At 46.1% G+C, this 17,565-nt stretch overlaps 1 protein-coding gene across 1 annotated transcript in view; it reads left to right on the top strand.

Moving 5' to 3' along the window:
• LOC126426666 (protein roadkill-like) overlaps positions 1–15,154 on the top strand; it is a 59,962-nt gene extending 44,808 nt beyond the window's left edge. Inside the window, exons 3-4 of the mRNA XM_050088551.1 lie at positions 14,773–14,888; positions 15,018–15,154. Of these exons, the coding sequence (XP_049944508.1) occupies positions 14,773–14,888; positions 15,018–15,154 (253 nt within the window). The remainder of the gene's footprint in view (positions 1–14,772; positions 14,889–15,017) is intronic.
• The last annotated feature ends 2,411 nt before the right edge of the window (positions 15,155–17,565 follow it).

Below are 17,565 nucleotides of genomic sequence, written 5' to 3'. Positions count from 1 at the left end.
ATTGCAACTACGCTGGGTTCCATTTCTTTCCTGATGTAAAGCCCTACACCCCATTGTGCTATTCCTGCTTTGACTCCCGACAGGTAGACCTTGTATTCTCCCACTTCCTCTTCTTTCTCACCCCTCACCCGAATGTCACTAACAGCTAAAACGTCCAGCCCCATCTTACTTGCAGCCTCTGCCAGCTCTACCTTCTTCCCAGAGTAGCCCCCATTGATATTAATAGCTCCCCATCTCATTACCATTTGTTTGCCAAGTCGTATCTTAGGAGTCCCTGGTTTGTCAGTTAGAGGTGGGACTCCGTCACCTCCAAAGGTCCGAGGCATTTTGCTCTGATTGTTGCCAGCATCATATTTAAAGTACCAGGGAAGCAGGTTGCTAGCCTTACTTGCCCCGAGTCCCATTGGGTTTTACCGCTAACGGCTGAGGGACTAACCGGTGGATTTGGTAGTCTTTTCCGTATGAGCACAAAGGTGACCACGACTCAGAATACGTCCGAGATGCCCAGCCTTATTCCGAAGTAACTGGTATCCCGACTGTCGGGACCACTTACTTGGCCACTCATACGTTGCCCGTGGTTCATGGACTAGGACATGACTACAGGAACCCACACCATGAACCACTTAAGCCGCCGATAAATATACAAAAAATAGGTTTTAAGCTAAAACACATTAGGGAGTATAATCTGTAACTAAGTTCTCAGCAAAAAGCTTTTAAACTCCAAAAAAGTTACAGCAAAGGCGATTTTAGCTGAAAGATGGAAACATGAAAATATGGAAAATGAATTCGAGAAAATACTGAAATATCAGAATCACAATAAGAAATGTGGTAACATGCTCCGAATTGTTTTCAAAAGAATGGGTATTGGTTAGAAACTGGATTCCTAGTAGAGAGGGAATGGGTTGAGTTCACGTTCCCAACCTCACCTGCAAGTCGCACATGAAAAATAAATCAGTAGTACAGCAGATACAAGAATATGACGGCAAACATCTGGTGTCTGATACAAAGAAAGATCTTGAACTCCCCAAGGATGCGTTTAGAAGGCTGGAACTGACAAACATAAAAGGCAGTGAAGGACTTTGCGATGTCGCTGTTCGGGACTGCTCCTCTGTCCACGTAATTTACTCTGGAAGGAACACACGTCAAGGATTTGCTGAATGATTAATTTGGGTCTGGGAAATGATGAGGAACCTCAGGCTGCAGAAGAAGAAAATGTGCGTGCTGAACTGCCGCCAGCTGAAGGCGACAGTGAAGGTGCGGATTTGTGCTACTGCTAAAGACTGAATATGATTCCTCATTCTTTGAATGTTGTAATTTATGACTGCAATTATCTGTCACCTCATCTATGTCATTTCTTTCTTTTTGTCCAACAACACAAATCATGGCAGTGGGTTTTCCATTTTCCATTGTAAAGTATATGAGGAGAAACATTGGTTTTTTATCAGAATAACAAAGTCGATTGGGAAAAATTCAATTTTTATACATATAATAATTATAAACTAGAACTGCAGTGACAATTATCGTAAAAACAAAGCAATTTTTGCGACATCTTGCGCAACAAATGAAAACGGGCGTTTGCAATAAATCTGTACAAAAACATGCCCCATTAACATTTACGAAAATGTTCCTAGTTTGATAATTTTGAGGGAAACCAGTCATACTGAATCATGTCTCGGAGTATTGGTGACGATGATTGATGGAGAATTATAGAACGAATTTTGATGCAATCTTCCCGGGAATTATTTCACTTTTCTCCTGTTAAAATGCGCTGCAATTTTGCAAGCGCTTTACGAAATTTTTAACTTGCCTGTAAACGTAAACATCACAAGGTTGCACCAAAGAAGTGCATTTTTGAGGTAAGACTTTGAGACCAAGTTGGCATATTTTCGTCATCTTGAAAAATTGCATCATATGTCTCCGGAATCGTTTGAACTCCCCAAGAGTCAATGAGAAGTAAATATTTACTCTCCCCGACGAAAGATTTTTAAACATTTGCGGAGAAAATCCATGTATAAAACTGTTGTTCCTTACCCGGACTGCGATGATGTTACGATGACGTTCGTATAAGTATTGCCATAGCCATCTATTAATTAGTGAATACGAGGTCCGAAACGACGGGTCGCTTCTTGTAAGCATATGAAGACATGTGGCAGCAGTTTTCCGGATAATGTTATTGAATATTGTGCAGTGTACGAATGCGTCACTTTATTCAAATCCGACTTTTTCACGAAAACTGTTTTACTTACTTTTTCAGTGAGATTGATATTGGTATCCTAAAACAATAGTATTTTTAATATTAAACAATATTCGAATGTGAGGTCCCGAGTTCGAGTCTCGGTCGGGCACACAGTTTTAATCTGCCAGGAAGTTTCATATCAGCGCACACTCCGCTGCAGAGTGAAAATCTCATTCTGGAAACATCCCCCAGGCTGTGGCTAAGCCATGTCTCCGCAATATCCTTTCTTTCAGGAGTGCTAGTTCTGCAAGGTTCGCAGGAGAGCTTCTGTAAAGTTTGGAAGGTAGGAGACGAGGTACTGGCAGAAGTAAAGCTGTGAGTACCGGGCGTGAGTCGTGCTTCGGTAGCTCAGTTGGTAGAGCACTTGCCCGCGAAAGGCAAAGGTCCCGAGTTCGAGTCTCGGTCGGGCACACAGTTTTAATCTGCCAGGAAGTTTCATATCAGCGCACACTCCGCTGCAGAGTGAAAATCTCATTCTGGAAACATCCCCCAGGCTGTGGCTAAGCCATGTCTCCGCAATATCCTTTCTTTCAGGAGTGCTAGTTCTGCAAGGTTCGCAGGAGAGCTTCTGTAAAGTTTGGAAGGTAGGAGACGAGGTACTGGCAAAAGTAAAGCTGTGAGTACCGGGCGTGAGTCGTGCTTCGGTAGCTCAGTTGGTAGAGCACTTGCCCGCGAAAGGCAAAGGTCCCGAGTTCGAGTCTCGGTCGGGCACACAGTTTTAATCTGCCAGGAAGTTTCATATCAGCGCACACTCCGCTGCAGAGTGAAAATCTCATTCTGAATATTCGAATGTGTATGTAAATATCTTTTTCTATAATTAAATTTGAATTGATATATTTTACATCGGTAAACATTTTGTACGCAGAAAACATGTATTTACCTGTTTGGTCAGTATTTATCGCATGATCCTCGTCGTGGTATTGAGGGATTAACCGGCACGTCTGCCGACGAAAGGCCTCCGCAGACGCCTGGATGGCCTCCATTGACGCCGCCTCTTTTTTCGAAACCAGTTTCGTGAGCTTGCGTTGTGAAATTCTGTGCTTCTGTTTAAATGCCGTGACCTATCGATCAGACGCCTTGAATTTGAAATCGACGAATTGTGCAGCCGCAGCCAATGTCCATTGCCGTAAATTTTTTGTCGCAACTTGCTGATATTGCTGTCTTGCTTCCACAAAATTCACGACTTTGTGGGCAAAGGGAATCATGTCACTTTTAAATCTTTTCGGTGACGGTTTATATTCGTCTGGAGACGAATCATTTTGTGGCACTTCGAAATGTCGGTCGTTCTCCTCACATTCTTCACAATCCTCTTGAGCGTGAATTAATTCCTCTTCAGTTACGAATGTTTTTGCACCCAAAAGTTCCAGTGTATTATTATAAAGTTCTCCGGCCAATAACATAGCATCGTGAGAGATTTCTTCCGAAGATGTCGATGCAATTAAAATATTTTCCGTCGACAGCTTTTCATAATACATCACTGCGCCCTTCAATCGTAATTTTGATACGTCACTATGAACGGATTCTTCAGGAATTTCTTCTCCTATTCCAGATGAGCCAGCAACTTCTTCAGTCGACGTGTTTAACCGCGGATCGGAATAACACGTCGAAATTTGAAACGGGCATGTCTGTTCACGACGAAGTCGAAAAACAAACTGCCGTTTACTTCTCACGGCTCGCGCACAGTCCTATGCCCAGATGGCCGTTACAATCCCAAGGGGGCCCTTACAAAGCCCCTCTAAACCTCGAAACCCCATGAAACGAAATAGAATAACGAGCACGAATATTTTTCAGAATGAAAAACTTTACATTCTTGAGCTAAAATAGTGTAAGTTTGAGAAACTTTTTGAATAATTGGTGGAATAACAAAAGAAAATGAATCAGAAGAAAAAGAACCCAAGGCCTCTGGCATAAGAGTGCGAGCTCTAACCATTTTTTTAAAATTGGTCATAACATTCCACAGAAGTACATAATTATCAGCTAACATTTAAAAGTAATAAAACAAACGAAAATTAATTACAGGTTCCTTGACATTTTAGAAGAAATCAAGGCCTAAACCAGATAGTGATGTTCGTCACTCGATCGTATTTGGTTTTCAAAGATCAAATTGTCTCTCGTTTCTTCATGTTCTGAATCGCATAATCGAAAATAGAGTTCACATGACGCTTCTTCTGAGGAAGTTGGCGTATGTATCATAGTAATTATTTATGTGTAGTAGCTTGTGATGCTGATCGGAGATTAACGTCCAAAAATCTCCTTTGCTCCTTTCTTTACTGGACAGCAGGTAAAATACCGCGTGTCCCTTCAACCAGTTGGGGGCATTTGTCTTTGAGGTGGGGTATAAGTCCTCTTCCGGGTGTAAAAGGCACGTTGGCGTTATCAAATACGGCGGTTTTCTCTGCATAGTTGCTAATTTTTTTCTGATTGACAACCATATATTATCTGCATTTCCACAGACAAATTGATGTTCATCTCTGTCAATCAGGTTGCAAGTGGTACACGAAGGGGAATCAGCCAGGTGAATGGAATGTAGTCTGGAGTTCGTAGAAAATTTCCTATTCACAAAATAATACCACACGGCGGCTCGGCACTGGACCAACATTTTATACTCATAAGGCACCTGAGAAACTTTGGATCGATTTTTCACGGGATTTTCCGAGTAGTGCGTTCTAATATTTTAACCACGTGAGGTGTTACGGGTCCACGCTAAATTTCGGACAAATCCCCGACCCCGTGGTCGTGCCGTCTCCTTGTGAGTTATGGTGGGGAGGTGGCTGACCTCCACGTGACCTGCGTTTACGTTTAGTGATTGTGCTGTCTCCTCTTCGTTTATTGCTCTCACGTCAAACGAAAACAAAATTGATTTCTGTGGCCGCGAGCTATCAAGCGAAGTAAAATACACTGATGAGAGTACAGTAGACTAAAATATGTTGTTAGTTTCAGATTTTATTTTATTTCCACCTTCCTGACAGTCGGGCCTTAATCGCCTTGCAGAACAATACTTATTTGGCTTTTATTAATCTTCCTCGCTGAGGCAGTGAAGTTATTTTTTTAAATCCACATTATTGGCTAGTTTCAGCTGTTTGCTGCATCTCAAAAGTGCACGTTTTCATCCAACCAATTATTATGTTACTAGCACCTGCAAACACGATTTAAGTTTTGACAGAAACTTGTCCAGTTTTTAGGTATAATCTACCCTGGTTGCTTACATGCTTCAGTACTCTCCCCATAAAATTCAGCAGGAATGCAATTATGCGAGACGAAATGCAATTTCGAAACCAAAGACGAGAGTATGTTCGATATCTGGTCTTTGGGTTTACACAAATTTATGAATAGACCCGAAATACTATGAGCGTAGAATCGCAAGTGGAGAGACACATCCTGCAGAAATCTGCGCACTATACCGTGTTGCCCGTTCGTGGTTGGTTGGTTGGTTTGGGGCAGGAGACCAGACAGCGTGGTCATCGGTCTCATCGGATTAGGGAAGGAAGTCGGCCGTGCCCTTTCAGAGGAACCATCCCGGCATTTGCCTGGAGCGATTTAGGGAAATCACGGAAAACCTAAATCAGGATGGCCGGACGCGGGATTGAACCGTCGTCCTCCAGAATGCGAGTCCAGTGTCTAGCCACTGCGCCACCCCGCTCGGTGCCCGTTCGTGCAGCTGCCTCTTAACGTGATCTCATTTCGGCGATAACAGAACCAAGTCAGGAGCACGCCTTAGGTAGCCAAGGTGGCCAGTGACTGTCGATATGGACCAACAAAGAAATGTTTCGAACAGGTTGTAATCGACCTCCATGGAATCGGAATTTTCCATTAGTGTGCAAAGGCCTACATAAAGACACAGTCATGAACCAATGCTCTGTCCAGACGGGTGTTCATTTGGAATGATTCTTGTGATGGTCGGGGCTAGGTTCTCACATAAGGCAATCAATTTAAGAAGTACAAACAGCACATCTTCACCTCTGGTGACGGCATTCGAAAAATGTAGTGTTGCACTGTGGTTCCAAACGGACATAAGAGACGTCACTTTGCTACTTGTTGCGCGAGAATCCTTATAGGTTGGGCCATGGCGGAGGCCTAATCATGCCAGGTTGAAAGCCAGTCACCAGTAACCATTCTTACGCGAGAGTGTTTTTTGATGAATGTGCCACTCATCGTGCAAGATCACTGGGCAGCTGGTTCTTATTTTATTTCGGCATGAGATGTGCAAAATATCGGTGCTGGACTGAGATTCGAACTCGGATCTCCCTTTTCGTCACGTCTGATGATGGCTTTGTGTTGATACTTCCCACCGTTCGCCTTGCGGTCTGCGCGGCTGCCCCTGTCGGAGGTTCGAGTCCTCCCTCTGGGATGGGGGTGTGTGTCGTCCTTAGCGTAAGTTCAGTGGAGTGCAGTAACACCTTACCACAAAAAAAAAAAAGCTCCACTGTTCTGTTGTTTCCCCACGATTCCAAAGTTGTTACCGTCTTGAGGAAAGATGCACGACTGGGTTCGAATCTTGGTCTGTCTTTTCAACTTGTAGCAAGGACACACCAAACTTCATGTGACAAATTATTATGATTTTTGACGCCTCTCTGTACTTTGTGAACAATAACAATGGGTATGGGTTTCGATTTAGTCAGAGGCTGTTGGCTAGTGTTGAAAAAGACTGTCAGCGTCTCTTTTCATGTAGTCGGACGGTATGTGCAGGGTTAGATTCCCAGTCGCCACAGGAATATTCGTCGTGTCATTTCCAAACCAGACGCGCGCACATTCCGCTGCTGGTGAAACGAACGCCAGTGTGCCTTCAGCGGCCGCGGCGTGCGGACCTCTGCTGCGAGCTGCGGTGGGTCTGAGAACTTATCGCAGCTCTCCGCTGCAGTCTTTGTGTCTTTGTGAATGTCAGGAGACGCTAGTATGAGTCAGCTCCGCACAGCAGACACAAACTGGTCGACTGAAGCGCGAAAACGTCCAACAAGCAGTCCAGAAATTAAGTGAAACTTCGGAGGAAGGTTCCAGTCGCACTACTCAGCGTGGACCTGTCATCCACACACCAGCCGCCGTCAGTGCGCCCGCCCCCGCGGAAGTACAGCGAGACGCAAGCGCAGCTCCCCACAGAAACGCGCCCAACAGCCGCTGATGGCCTGTTCAGGTTTCTGCTCACGAAGAACTGCGCGGACGAGGTGGCGGCAGATGGGGAAACGGCAGAAACTCGTTCAGCTTCCAGAGGCGCACCTGTCAGTCTCCGGTAACGAACGGTTACCTCACCTAGACCCAAGTGGCAGGGGGCGGATACGTATGTCACATTTATCAATAGCTTTTGTACTGAGTGTATTCGATGAAAGAGTCGAATTTATGAAACGTGGTACATTACGAACCCATGTCAAACTTGGAGGATTGCACCTTTAAACATCTGAAAGTATGTGGCTTGAAACACTTCATGTATGTGGCAGACACTGATGTCCTTCTACTTCAGGAACTAACGGCCGCTGCGCTACACGATGTCGCTGTAATTAATGCTGGAACTGGAATTGAACTGGAGACAGCGATACTCTCGAAAGAGTCAGCCACGTTGAACAACTCACAAATAATAGAAACAATCTACATCTACATCCATACTCCGCAAGCCACCTGACGGTGTGTGGCGGAGGGTACCTTGAGTACCTCTATCGGTTCTCCCTTCTATTCCAGTCTCGTACTGTTCGTGGAAAGAAGGATTGTCGGTATGCCTCTGTGTGGGGTCTAATCTCTCTGATTTTATCTTCACCGTCTCTTCACGAGACGTGGGAGGGAGCAATATACTGTTTGACTCCTCGGTGAAGGTTATGTTCTCGAAACTTCAACAAAAGCCCGTACCGAGCTACTGAGCGTCTCTCCTGCAGAGTCTTCCACTGGAGTTTATCTATCATCTCCGTAAGGCTTTCGCGATTACTAAATGACCCTGTAACGAAGCCCGCTGCTCTCGGTTGGATCTTCTCTCTCTCTTCTATCAACCCTATCTGGTACGGATCCCACACTGCTGACCAGTATTCGAGCAGTGGGCGAACAAGCGTACTGTAACCTACTTCCTTTGTTTTCGGATTGCGTTTCCTTAGGATTCTTCCAATGAATCTCAGTCTGGCATCTGCTTTACCGACGATCAACTTTATATGGTCATTCCATTTTAAATCACTCCTAATGCGTACTCCCAGATAATTTATGGAATTAACTGCTTCCAGTTGCTGACCTGCAATTCTGTAGCTAAATGATAAGGGATCTATCTTTCTATGTATTCGCGGCACATTACACTTGTCTACATTGAGATTCGATTGCCATTCTCTGCACCATGCATCAATTCGCTGCAGATCCTCTTGCATTTCAGTACAATTTTCCATCGTTCCAGCCTCTCGATATACCACAGCATCATCCTCAAAAAGCCTCAGTGAACTTCGGATGTCATCCACAAGGGTATTCATGTATATTGTGAACAGCAACGGTCCTAAGACACTCCCCTGCGGCCTACCTGAAATCACTCTTACTTCGGAAGACTTCTCTCCATTGAGAACGACGTGCTGCGTTCTGTTATCTAGGAACTCTTCAATCCAATCACACAATTGGTCTGATAGTCCATATGCTCTTACTTTGTTCATTAAACGACTGTGGGGAACTGTATCGAACGCCTTGCGGAAGTCAAGAAACACGGTATCTACCTGTGAACCCGTGTCTATGGCCCTCTGAGTCTCGTGGACGAATAGCGCGAGGTGGGTTTCACATGATCATCTTTTTCGAAACCCTTGCTGATTCCTACAGAGTAGATTTCTAGTCTTCAGAAAAGTCATTATACTCGAACACAATACGTGTTCCAAAATTCTACAACTGATCAGCGTTAGAGATATAGGTCTATAGTTCTGCACATCTGTTCGACGTCCCTTCTTGAAGACGGGGATGACCTGTGCCCTTTCCCAATCCTTTGGAACGCTACGCTCTTCTAGAGACCTACGGTACACCGCTGCAAGAAGGGGGGAAGTTCCTTCGCGTACTCTGTGTAAAATCGAACTGGTATCCCATCAGGTCCAGCGGCCTTTCCTCTTTTGAGCGATTTCAATTGTTTCTCTATCCCTCTGTCGTTTATTTCGATATCTACCATTTTGTCATCTGTGCGACAATCTAGAGAAGGAACTACAGTGCATTCTTCCTTTGTGAAACAGGTTTGGAAAAAGAAATTTAGTATTTCGGCCTTTAGTCTGTCATCCTCTGTTTCAGAACCATTTTGGTCGCAGAGTGTCTGGACATTTTGTTTTGATCCACCTACCGCTTTGACACAAGACCAAAATTTCTTAGGATTTTCTGCCAAGTCAGTATATAGAACTTTACTTTCGAATTCATTGAACGCCTCTCGCATGGCCCTCCTCACATTACATTTCGCTTCGCGTAATTTTTGTTTGTCTGCAAGGTGTTGGCTATGTTTGTGTTTGCTGTGAAGTTCCCTTTGTTTCCGCAGCAGTTTTCTAACTCGGTTGTTGTACCGCGGTGGCTCTTTCCCATCTGTTACGATCTTGCTTGGCACATACTCATCTAACGCATATTGTACGATGGTTTTGAACTTTGTCCACTGATCCTCAGCACTGTCTGTACTTAAATCAAAACTTTTGTTTTGAGCTATTAGGTACTCTGAAATCTGCTTTTTGTCACTTTTGCTAAACAGAGAAATCTTTCTACCTTTTTAATATTTCTATTTACGGCTGAAATCATCGATGCAGTAACCAGTTTATGGTAGTTGATTCCCTGTTCTGCGTTAACTGTTTCAAATAGTTCGGGTCTGTTTGTCACCAGAAGGTCCAATATGTTATCGCCACGAGTCGGTTCTCTGTTTAACTGCTCGAGGTACTTTTCAGATAAAGCACTTAAAAATTTTCACTGGATTCTTTGTCCCTGCCACCCGTTATGAACGTTTGAGTCTCCCAGTCTATATGTGGCAAATTAAAATCTCCACCCAGAACTATAACATGGTGGGGAAATCTAAATATTTTCCAAATTATCCTTCAGGTGCTCAGCCACAACAGCTGCTGAGCCAGGGGGCCTATAGAGACATCCAATTACCATGTCTCAGCCTGCTTTAACCGTGACCTTCACCCAAATTATTTCGCATTTCGGATCTCCGTCAATTTCCTTCGATACTATTGCACTTCTTACCGCTATAAACACGCCTCCCCCTTCACTGTCCAGCCTGTCTCTGCGGTATACATTCCAATCTGAGTTTAGAATTTCATTACTGTTTACATCTGGTTTCAGCCAACTTTCTGTCCCTAGTACTATGTGGGCATTGTGACCGTTTATTAATGAGAGCATTTCTGGGACCTTGTTATTGCCCATTGCGTTTTGGCTACTACTACCTTGTCGCGTCTCAGGAGGCGTCTTGTCGGGCCTAGGGAGGGAATTCTCTAACCTAAAAAACCCACATGTGCACTCCACACATACTCCGCTACCCTTGTAGCCGCTTCCTGACGCCTGACCTATTCAGGGGGACCCTACATTTCTCCACCCGATAGCGGAGGTCGAGAAATTTGCACCCCAGATCTCCGCAGAATCGTCTGAGCCTCTGGTTTAAGCCTTCCACTCGGCTCCAAACCAGATGACCGCGATCGGTTCTGGGGACGATACTACAAATAGTTGGCTTAGATTCCACCCCGCGAGCGAGGCTTTCCGCCTTCACCAATTCAGCCAACCGCCTGTACGAACTGAGGATGACCTCTGGACCCAGACGGCACGAGTCATTGGTGCCGACATGAGCAACAGTTTGCAGTCGGGTGCACCCAGCGCTCTCTATGGCCGCCGGTAGGGCCTCCTCCACATCTCGGGTGAGACCCCCGGCAAGCAGACAGAGTGAACACTGGCCTTCTTCCCCGACCTTTCCGCTTTTTCCCGAAGCCTAACGTTGGAGCTCCCAACAACTAATAAACCCCTCCCCCCGTGTGCCTGCTCGGACCTTGCTGAAGGAGCGGCCACATGTCCACTCACAGGCAGAGCGGGCGATGCCACACGGCCAGCCTCCACATTGACCCTCCGCCTCGTGCGCCGCGAACGCCGCTGAACCCGCCACTCCCCTTGGGGAGAGGGTGGCCCAACCGCGCCCGGTACCCGCGAAGATGTCTCGACAGCAGGGACAGTGGGTGACGCATGTGTAACACCTGGGGTGTACCTTGCGACGCACCGGACTCCCCACTGCCGGTACACTCCGAGGCAGCAGCCTGAAGACGGCTGACCGCGGCCATCAACACGCTCAGCTGTTCGCGGACAGTGGCCAGCTCCCCCTGCGTCCGTACACAGCAGTCACACATCCTATCCGTCCTAAGGAATCAATTTACTGTAGAGAGTTAATCAACTTTTAACTAGACTGCTAATCCAGTAAAGGCGGCTGATAGCTGACTAAACTGTGGTTACCAGACACTTCTTGTAGAAAACAATAAAAAAGCACTACCTGTCTAAGGACTGTATTGAAAACACTAGCACTACTGGCACTATGGCTGACTAAAGGGACTCTTGAGATGAGTTATTGTCCTGAATGGTGGTTACAAAATTAATGGTGCGCGTTCTTGCTGGAGAGTGAAAATGATAATGCATGAGGTGACTGGCCCGTATCGAACTACGGTGGGTAGAGGCAGATAAAGTATTCAAACTGTCCGTGAATATAGCGATATCGTAGCTGCGGCACATGTTGTCACGCTCGAGTGCGCCGTAATGTCGCTCGATTTCGGGAATGCTTTCGGTAGGGTGAGTCACCAGTGCCTTCTTGAAACAATGACCGTACTGGATTTTCTGCAATATTTTGTCAAGGTAATTGGTATAATGTTGAAGAACAGCAGTTTGCAAGTCATGATCAGTGAGTGGTCGGCTAACCAGGCAGCTCGCACTCAAGAGTTGTGTGCGCCGAGGTGGTCCTGTGTGGAGGGCCTCGTTCGCCACTGCCGCTGAGGCCCTGCTAGCCGCTCTGCAGAAACAGCTGCGAGGGCTGCACGCACGCACGCACACGCACGCACACACACACACACACACACACACACACACACACACACACACACACACACACACATGTCGCCAGAATATCGTGTGTAGGGCGTACACAGGTGACGGGGTGTCGTGATCTCCGGCGAGAGCGAGTCGCAGAAGGCACTGCAGGTCACCAGCAAATACCAACTTGCGTCAGGTTCAAAGCTAAGCAACACTAAAGCACACGTCATGAATGTGGGGTGCGGAATATCTTTGCGAAACATGCGATACCTCAGTCCAAGTTCTGGCTCTGGACTACAGGTCTAACGTAAATCGTACTGCAGCTGCAAACTCTAAGAAAGTGCTTGCCAGCGTGCCAGTTGAAGTCAAAGAACATAGAGAAGGCTTGACGACATCCAAAGGCCACACTTTGCACATATGTAGATGGTCTCTAAAGTCAACTGTGTGGCACAAGTTTTACCCATAACAGGTGAAACAGCAGCAAGATTTCTGTCAGCTTTGCGCCATTTTGTAACTCGTGGTAATATTTTTAAGATAAAGTTTGACACGTTGACCATCTCGGGCGGAAACGGGGGAGATTAAATATCGCCGACTTTGGGAGAAAGTGAGAAACTATATTCGTGTGTTCGACACACTAGATGCGGAAGAAGACACACACACGGCCCTCACGCCGCACTTACCAGACGAAATTACTCCCACTGTCTGGAATCCACCCACAGATGTACGGCACGTCGCCAATGGCTTTCATCGTTTTGAACAATTTTGATTCCAACTTTGTTATACTCAAACCAGAGTTGGCCGTCGAATATGGTAAAAGTCAAGAACATGTACGTGGAATTAATGAGAAGCAAAAGCGGAAACGTGACTGTACAAAAGTAGCCGCACTACGGCTGGAGGGCCATCTGGACAAACATCGGCACCCCTCACCTACCAGCAAGTGTGAAAACTACTCGGTAAAGGGCAGTAAACAGGAAAGTAGCAACCAAAGCGAAACTTGAGGCAGTCCACCTGGGTGGTCGGCAGCACGTGAGAGAATTACTACCTGACAGCAGGCGAGGTTGGTACGCGCTCAAGTGAAGGACATCTGGTGAGTTATCAGACAATTGTTGGCCACAATAACACGAACTCTACTCCCAGTACCTTGCCTTCTAATTTTTTTTAATCGTAGCGACGTGCCGCGTGAATAAAGGAATGCTGTAAACTGGCTAAGAGGACAGACAACGCACCACCTGCCAGCAGAGGGAAGCGAGGCGGGCGGGCGCTGGGTGGGTCGCCGCACGCACGCCGGCCACAAGCGGGCCACGGGGCGGCGCGTGCGTCGCTGAGGCGGGAAACTGCGAGAGGAACTTCGCAACATGTTTCAGTACATACAGTTACGTGGTACAGTGTGCAAAGTGAATAGAAAAAGGCGTGAACGCAAGAACATCATAATGTATCGTCCTTAAGCTCTTTTGTGCTAAACGGTGTTTCTTACTGCCTTATTTATTTTTAAGGAAACAGAAATCTAATTTGAAATACACAGGTCAGAAGCACTCTATTTTGTGTTGAAGGAATCTCGGAGGAAAAGCTGGTCCTCACGACAGAACACGTGGTACTTTTTAGTACACTTTATTTCACTTCATTCTGTATGTTAAAACTCCTTTTAACCATAAGGGACTGCGCTGATTTCTGCTGTTCTGCGTTACATTCATCACGAAGCCAACAAAGCACAAGTGTAGCTGTTCTGTGTGTGGAAGTGTGATTCAACGTACACATCTGGCACAGTTCTTCTTCAATAAGGCAAGAAATTTTAAATATCATTTATACTGAAGTAATTAAAGAAAATAGAAATACTATAATTACGCAAGAAAACCAGAATTACACTCTAATACAAGAAGACAAGCCAGATGCTTTGTTGACTGAACCTGTAATGACGCATTATTCAAGACATTGAAATAATGAGAAAAAAAGCGAGTTTTGTTACCTTCATATATATTGATGAAAAGCACTCTAATCATTACAATATCTCCATTAGAACAACATCTGCTGTCTAGCCCATCAAACAACTGCATAAAACATGGAACAAGCACTCCCTACTAAAACATCTCAACACCGACTCGCTACTACCACATCTCAACAAGCACACTCCACCACGACATCTCGACAAGAACTCTTTACTACGACATCTCAGCAAGCACTGACAACTGCCACATCTCGACAAGAACTGCCAGTGGAGGCGGCGGAATAAAACTCTTTGGTGCAATCTCTGGCGCTGTGGCTCAGTGTAGCGACCTTTCAACTTGCAGGAATGAGTGTGACAAAATGTGGTAATGAAATTCTTTCAGAGGTTGTATAATGCTATTTGTAATGGACGATGAATGAAGATTTTCTTATGAGGGGGGTAGAACAGATTTGCTGTAATTTAATACATACACACAATTGCGCACTGTTTTGTACTGTGGGAGGGGGAGTACGGTAGGTTTGTTTCAGGACAGATTTGTATTCGCAGCAGTTGTTTCGTCGTGTGGCTGTTTTCCCCATTCTGTGTGTTGTGTGTTTGTAGCAGAGAGTGGCAGTTTGTGTGTTTTGTGCAGGAGCCTCTCTGCAGAGGAGAGGGACAGGAGGCTGGTCCAGGCGGCTGACCGGGGGGCAGTGGGGGAGCTGAGGGCGCTGATCGCCGCAGGGGCAGACGTGGGGGCGAGGGACGGGGGTGGGCGGACCGCCCTGCACTGGGCAGCGGTCAGGGGAGACGTCGAGGCGGCGAGGCTGCTGGTGGGGGCGGGGGCGGCGGTGGACGCCAGGGATGACCTTCGGTGGACGCCGCTGCATTACGCGGCAGCCAATGGCCGCGCAGAAGTGGCGGCTGAGCTGCTCGTCGCGGGGGCCGACAGGGGGGCCACAACTGGTGATGGGGAGACAGCGCTGGACCTCGCCAGGCTGCGCAACCACAGGCGGCTGGTGGAGATGCTGTCATGAGGCAGGCAGTCCAGCGAACTCTGTGCAAAAAAAACAGGAACTGAAAGAGTTTGTACGAGAGCAATATTCATAATTTTTTAAATAAAGATCCAAAAAAGTCAATCCTATTGTGACTCACTAATTTCAGCCCTCCTCGAGTAGCATACAGCACACAAATACTCTAAGCAATGCTGTAGCAAAACTGAGACAACGCCAAATAACAGCAAAATAATTCAGGTAACAACGGACAATCCTTCTCTCAAGAAAAATGTCCCGAGTAAAACTTCCAGACTAAACTTGGCAAAAGTCAACAGTTCATTGTGAACAATCACAACTGCTCTATAATATCTGATCGCTGAAAAGTATTTCATACCAGTCAGCAAGGTGCTGCATCAGACTATTCTAATTTGCAACATACCGAGATTAATGCTATATCAGTTCTATCACCAGAATTCTCGCTCCTGATACCAGACTCAATTTACTTCTCCATATTCAGCATACATTCTACTCTACCGTACCTGTTGTGTTTAATAACAATGAGATATTAGTAGCAGTATTCACAACACATTATGCGACCATCATCTGGAACCATACAGTCAGTCTACGTTTAACTAAACACAATCAGACCACAACATGACACGCATACAAAATGTGAAGGAAATCCTCTCTATCTGGTACTGTTGTCTCTACTTGACGTAAAAGATTGCAACGAGCAAAGTAATCCTAGTTGTATTGGAGACAGAACACCGAGGCTCGAGTTTCAGCACACGAAAGCAATTTCGCGACGACGCACACGAGTCTCCACACTCATCGGTCACAACGGCACAGCTGAGACGGTGACGCAAGTCGTGGAGCTACAGGTAAGAAAATTACACTTACTTTGACTCGTACATCGAGTAAATAAGTGCAGTGGAGAGTGTACGCCTGTCAACTCAGCTGCTGTCACCTCACTTCACTCCCTGCGGCCGCAGCTGACGCAGCTCGCCGCTCCCCGCCACTCCGTGACTCCTGCCACAACTGTCAGCGGCCCCTCTGCTTGTGAGGCGCCAGCAGGCAAACGGCACAACAAACTTCACTCACAAAGAGTACTGACAAGGCGCAGAAGAAATGCTCAGACACAACATTGCCTTCACGAATCTTTTCAACAGTAAAATTTCTTCTCCGAGACCCTCGTTATTAACGTCTACACTGTAGCAAGATTCGTCGTTTCCCACAAGCTCTTGGACCGGAGAATCGTGTTCACTTACGTAGTTCCACGGGAAACGGAATGTGTCCGTGTTGCGTGTGGCTGCACACGGTACAGTCAAGTTCCCTACAGCTGTGTAATAACGTGGCAAACATTTAGCTGAAAACTGTTCCTCGAGCTATGGTTTAAATCGTCCCCTGATGCTTCATCAACAAAGCGTTTTCTTCTGCCTTGCCGTTTCTCTCCGTCATCAATCATTACATTCAGTTCAGGTGATATTCCAATATTTTCTGCTACTTGGCAACTTCCTGCGTAAATAGTATCCCAACATTTCTCAGCTGATTTAATTCTTCAGCGTGACCCTTATTAATACTACTTGAAACATATGTTTCTCCAGTTTGAAGTACAACTTTACGTACGTTTATTGCAGCCAATAATTTCAAATACTTCTGAATGCTCCTTAGTTCAATGTGTTGCTCCAGCAGTCCAAGTTATTAGCAAGTTCAACCGCCCATTGTAATCCTGGCCAATTCTCGGCAAATGGATGCATGGCACCTACCCATACAGACCCTCTCGCTGCCGATATTTTCTTTTAAAACTGTCCGTAGCTGCCACTTTCATTTTAAATGAGTTTCTTAGAAACAGCAGTAGTACTGAAAACAGAGGAGAAACGTCATGGGGAAGTATCGCAGTTAACTCGAGTTCTTCTTTTTGCTGCGTCTTCCCGACATGTGGCACATGTAAGCTGACGTTTCGTTGCTCTGTGTGCAACTATGACTGCCACATCAGACACAACCTTACACGCCTCCGCCGTGATATTAAACGCTCTTTATGGAGGTAACAGAGAGCCATGTTGTGCATCTCGCCGAAAGTTCGGCACGCGCCTGACGCCCTCCACCTGGTGTTGTCTGCTACTGCGGCTCACTGGAACGGCACAGCACGCTACAGCAGAGGAGAAACAGCCCAGAACTCCGTCCCCTTGACTCGCATCGTCAAACACGCCGGAACTCACTGCTCATATCGCTCAACAACCGGACGCCAAATAGTCTGAAACGTGTTCCTGTTTAAAATCGTGTATGTAAATGTCTGGTTGGTATCTGAGAAATTGGTAAAATTTATTTTGATATGTAAATAGGTTAATCTCAGAGCGGGCGAGCAGAACGGTTTTGAAATGAAATTTTGATCGGAAGTATGTGAAGCACACGCTACACGATGCGAAATCCAGTCGAGGCACCACGTCAAACAA

This window comes from Schistocerca serialis, chromosome 11, assembly GCF_023864345.2.
Source record: "Schistocerca serialis cubense isolate TAMUIC-IGC-003099 chromosome 11, iqSchSeri2.2, whole genome shotgun sequence".
NCBI lineage: Eukaryota > Metazoa > Arthropoda > Insecta > Orthoptera > Acrididae > Schistocerca > Schistocerca serialis.
Note: the sequence above shows the minus strand (reverse complement) of the source record. Positions and strands in the feature narration are given on the sequence as shown.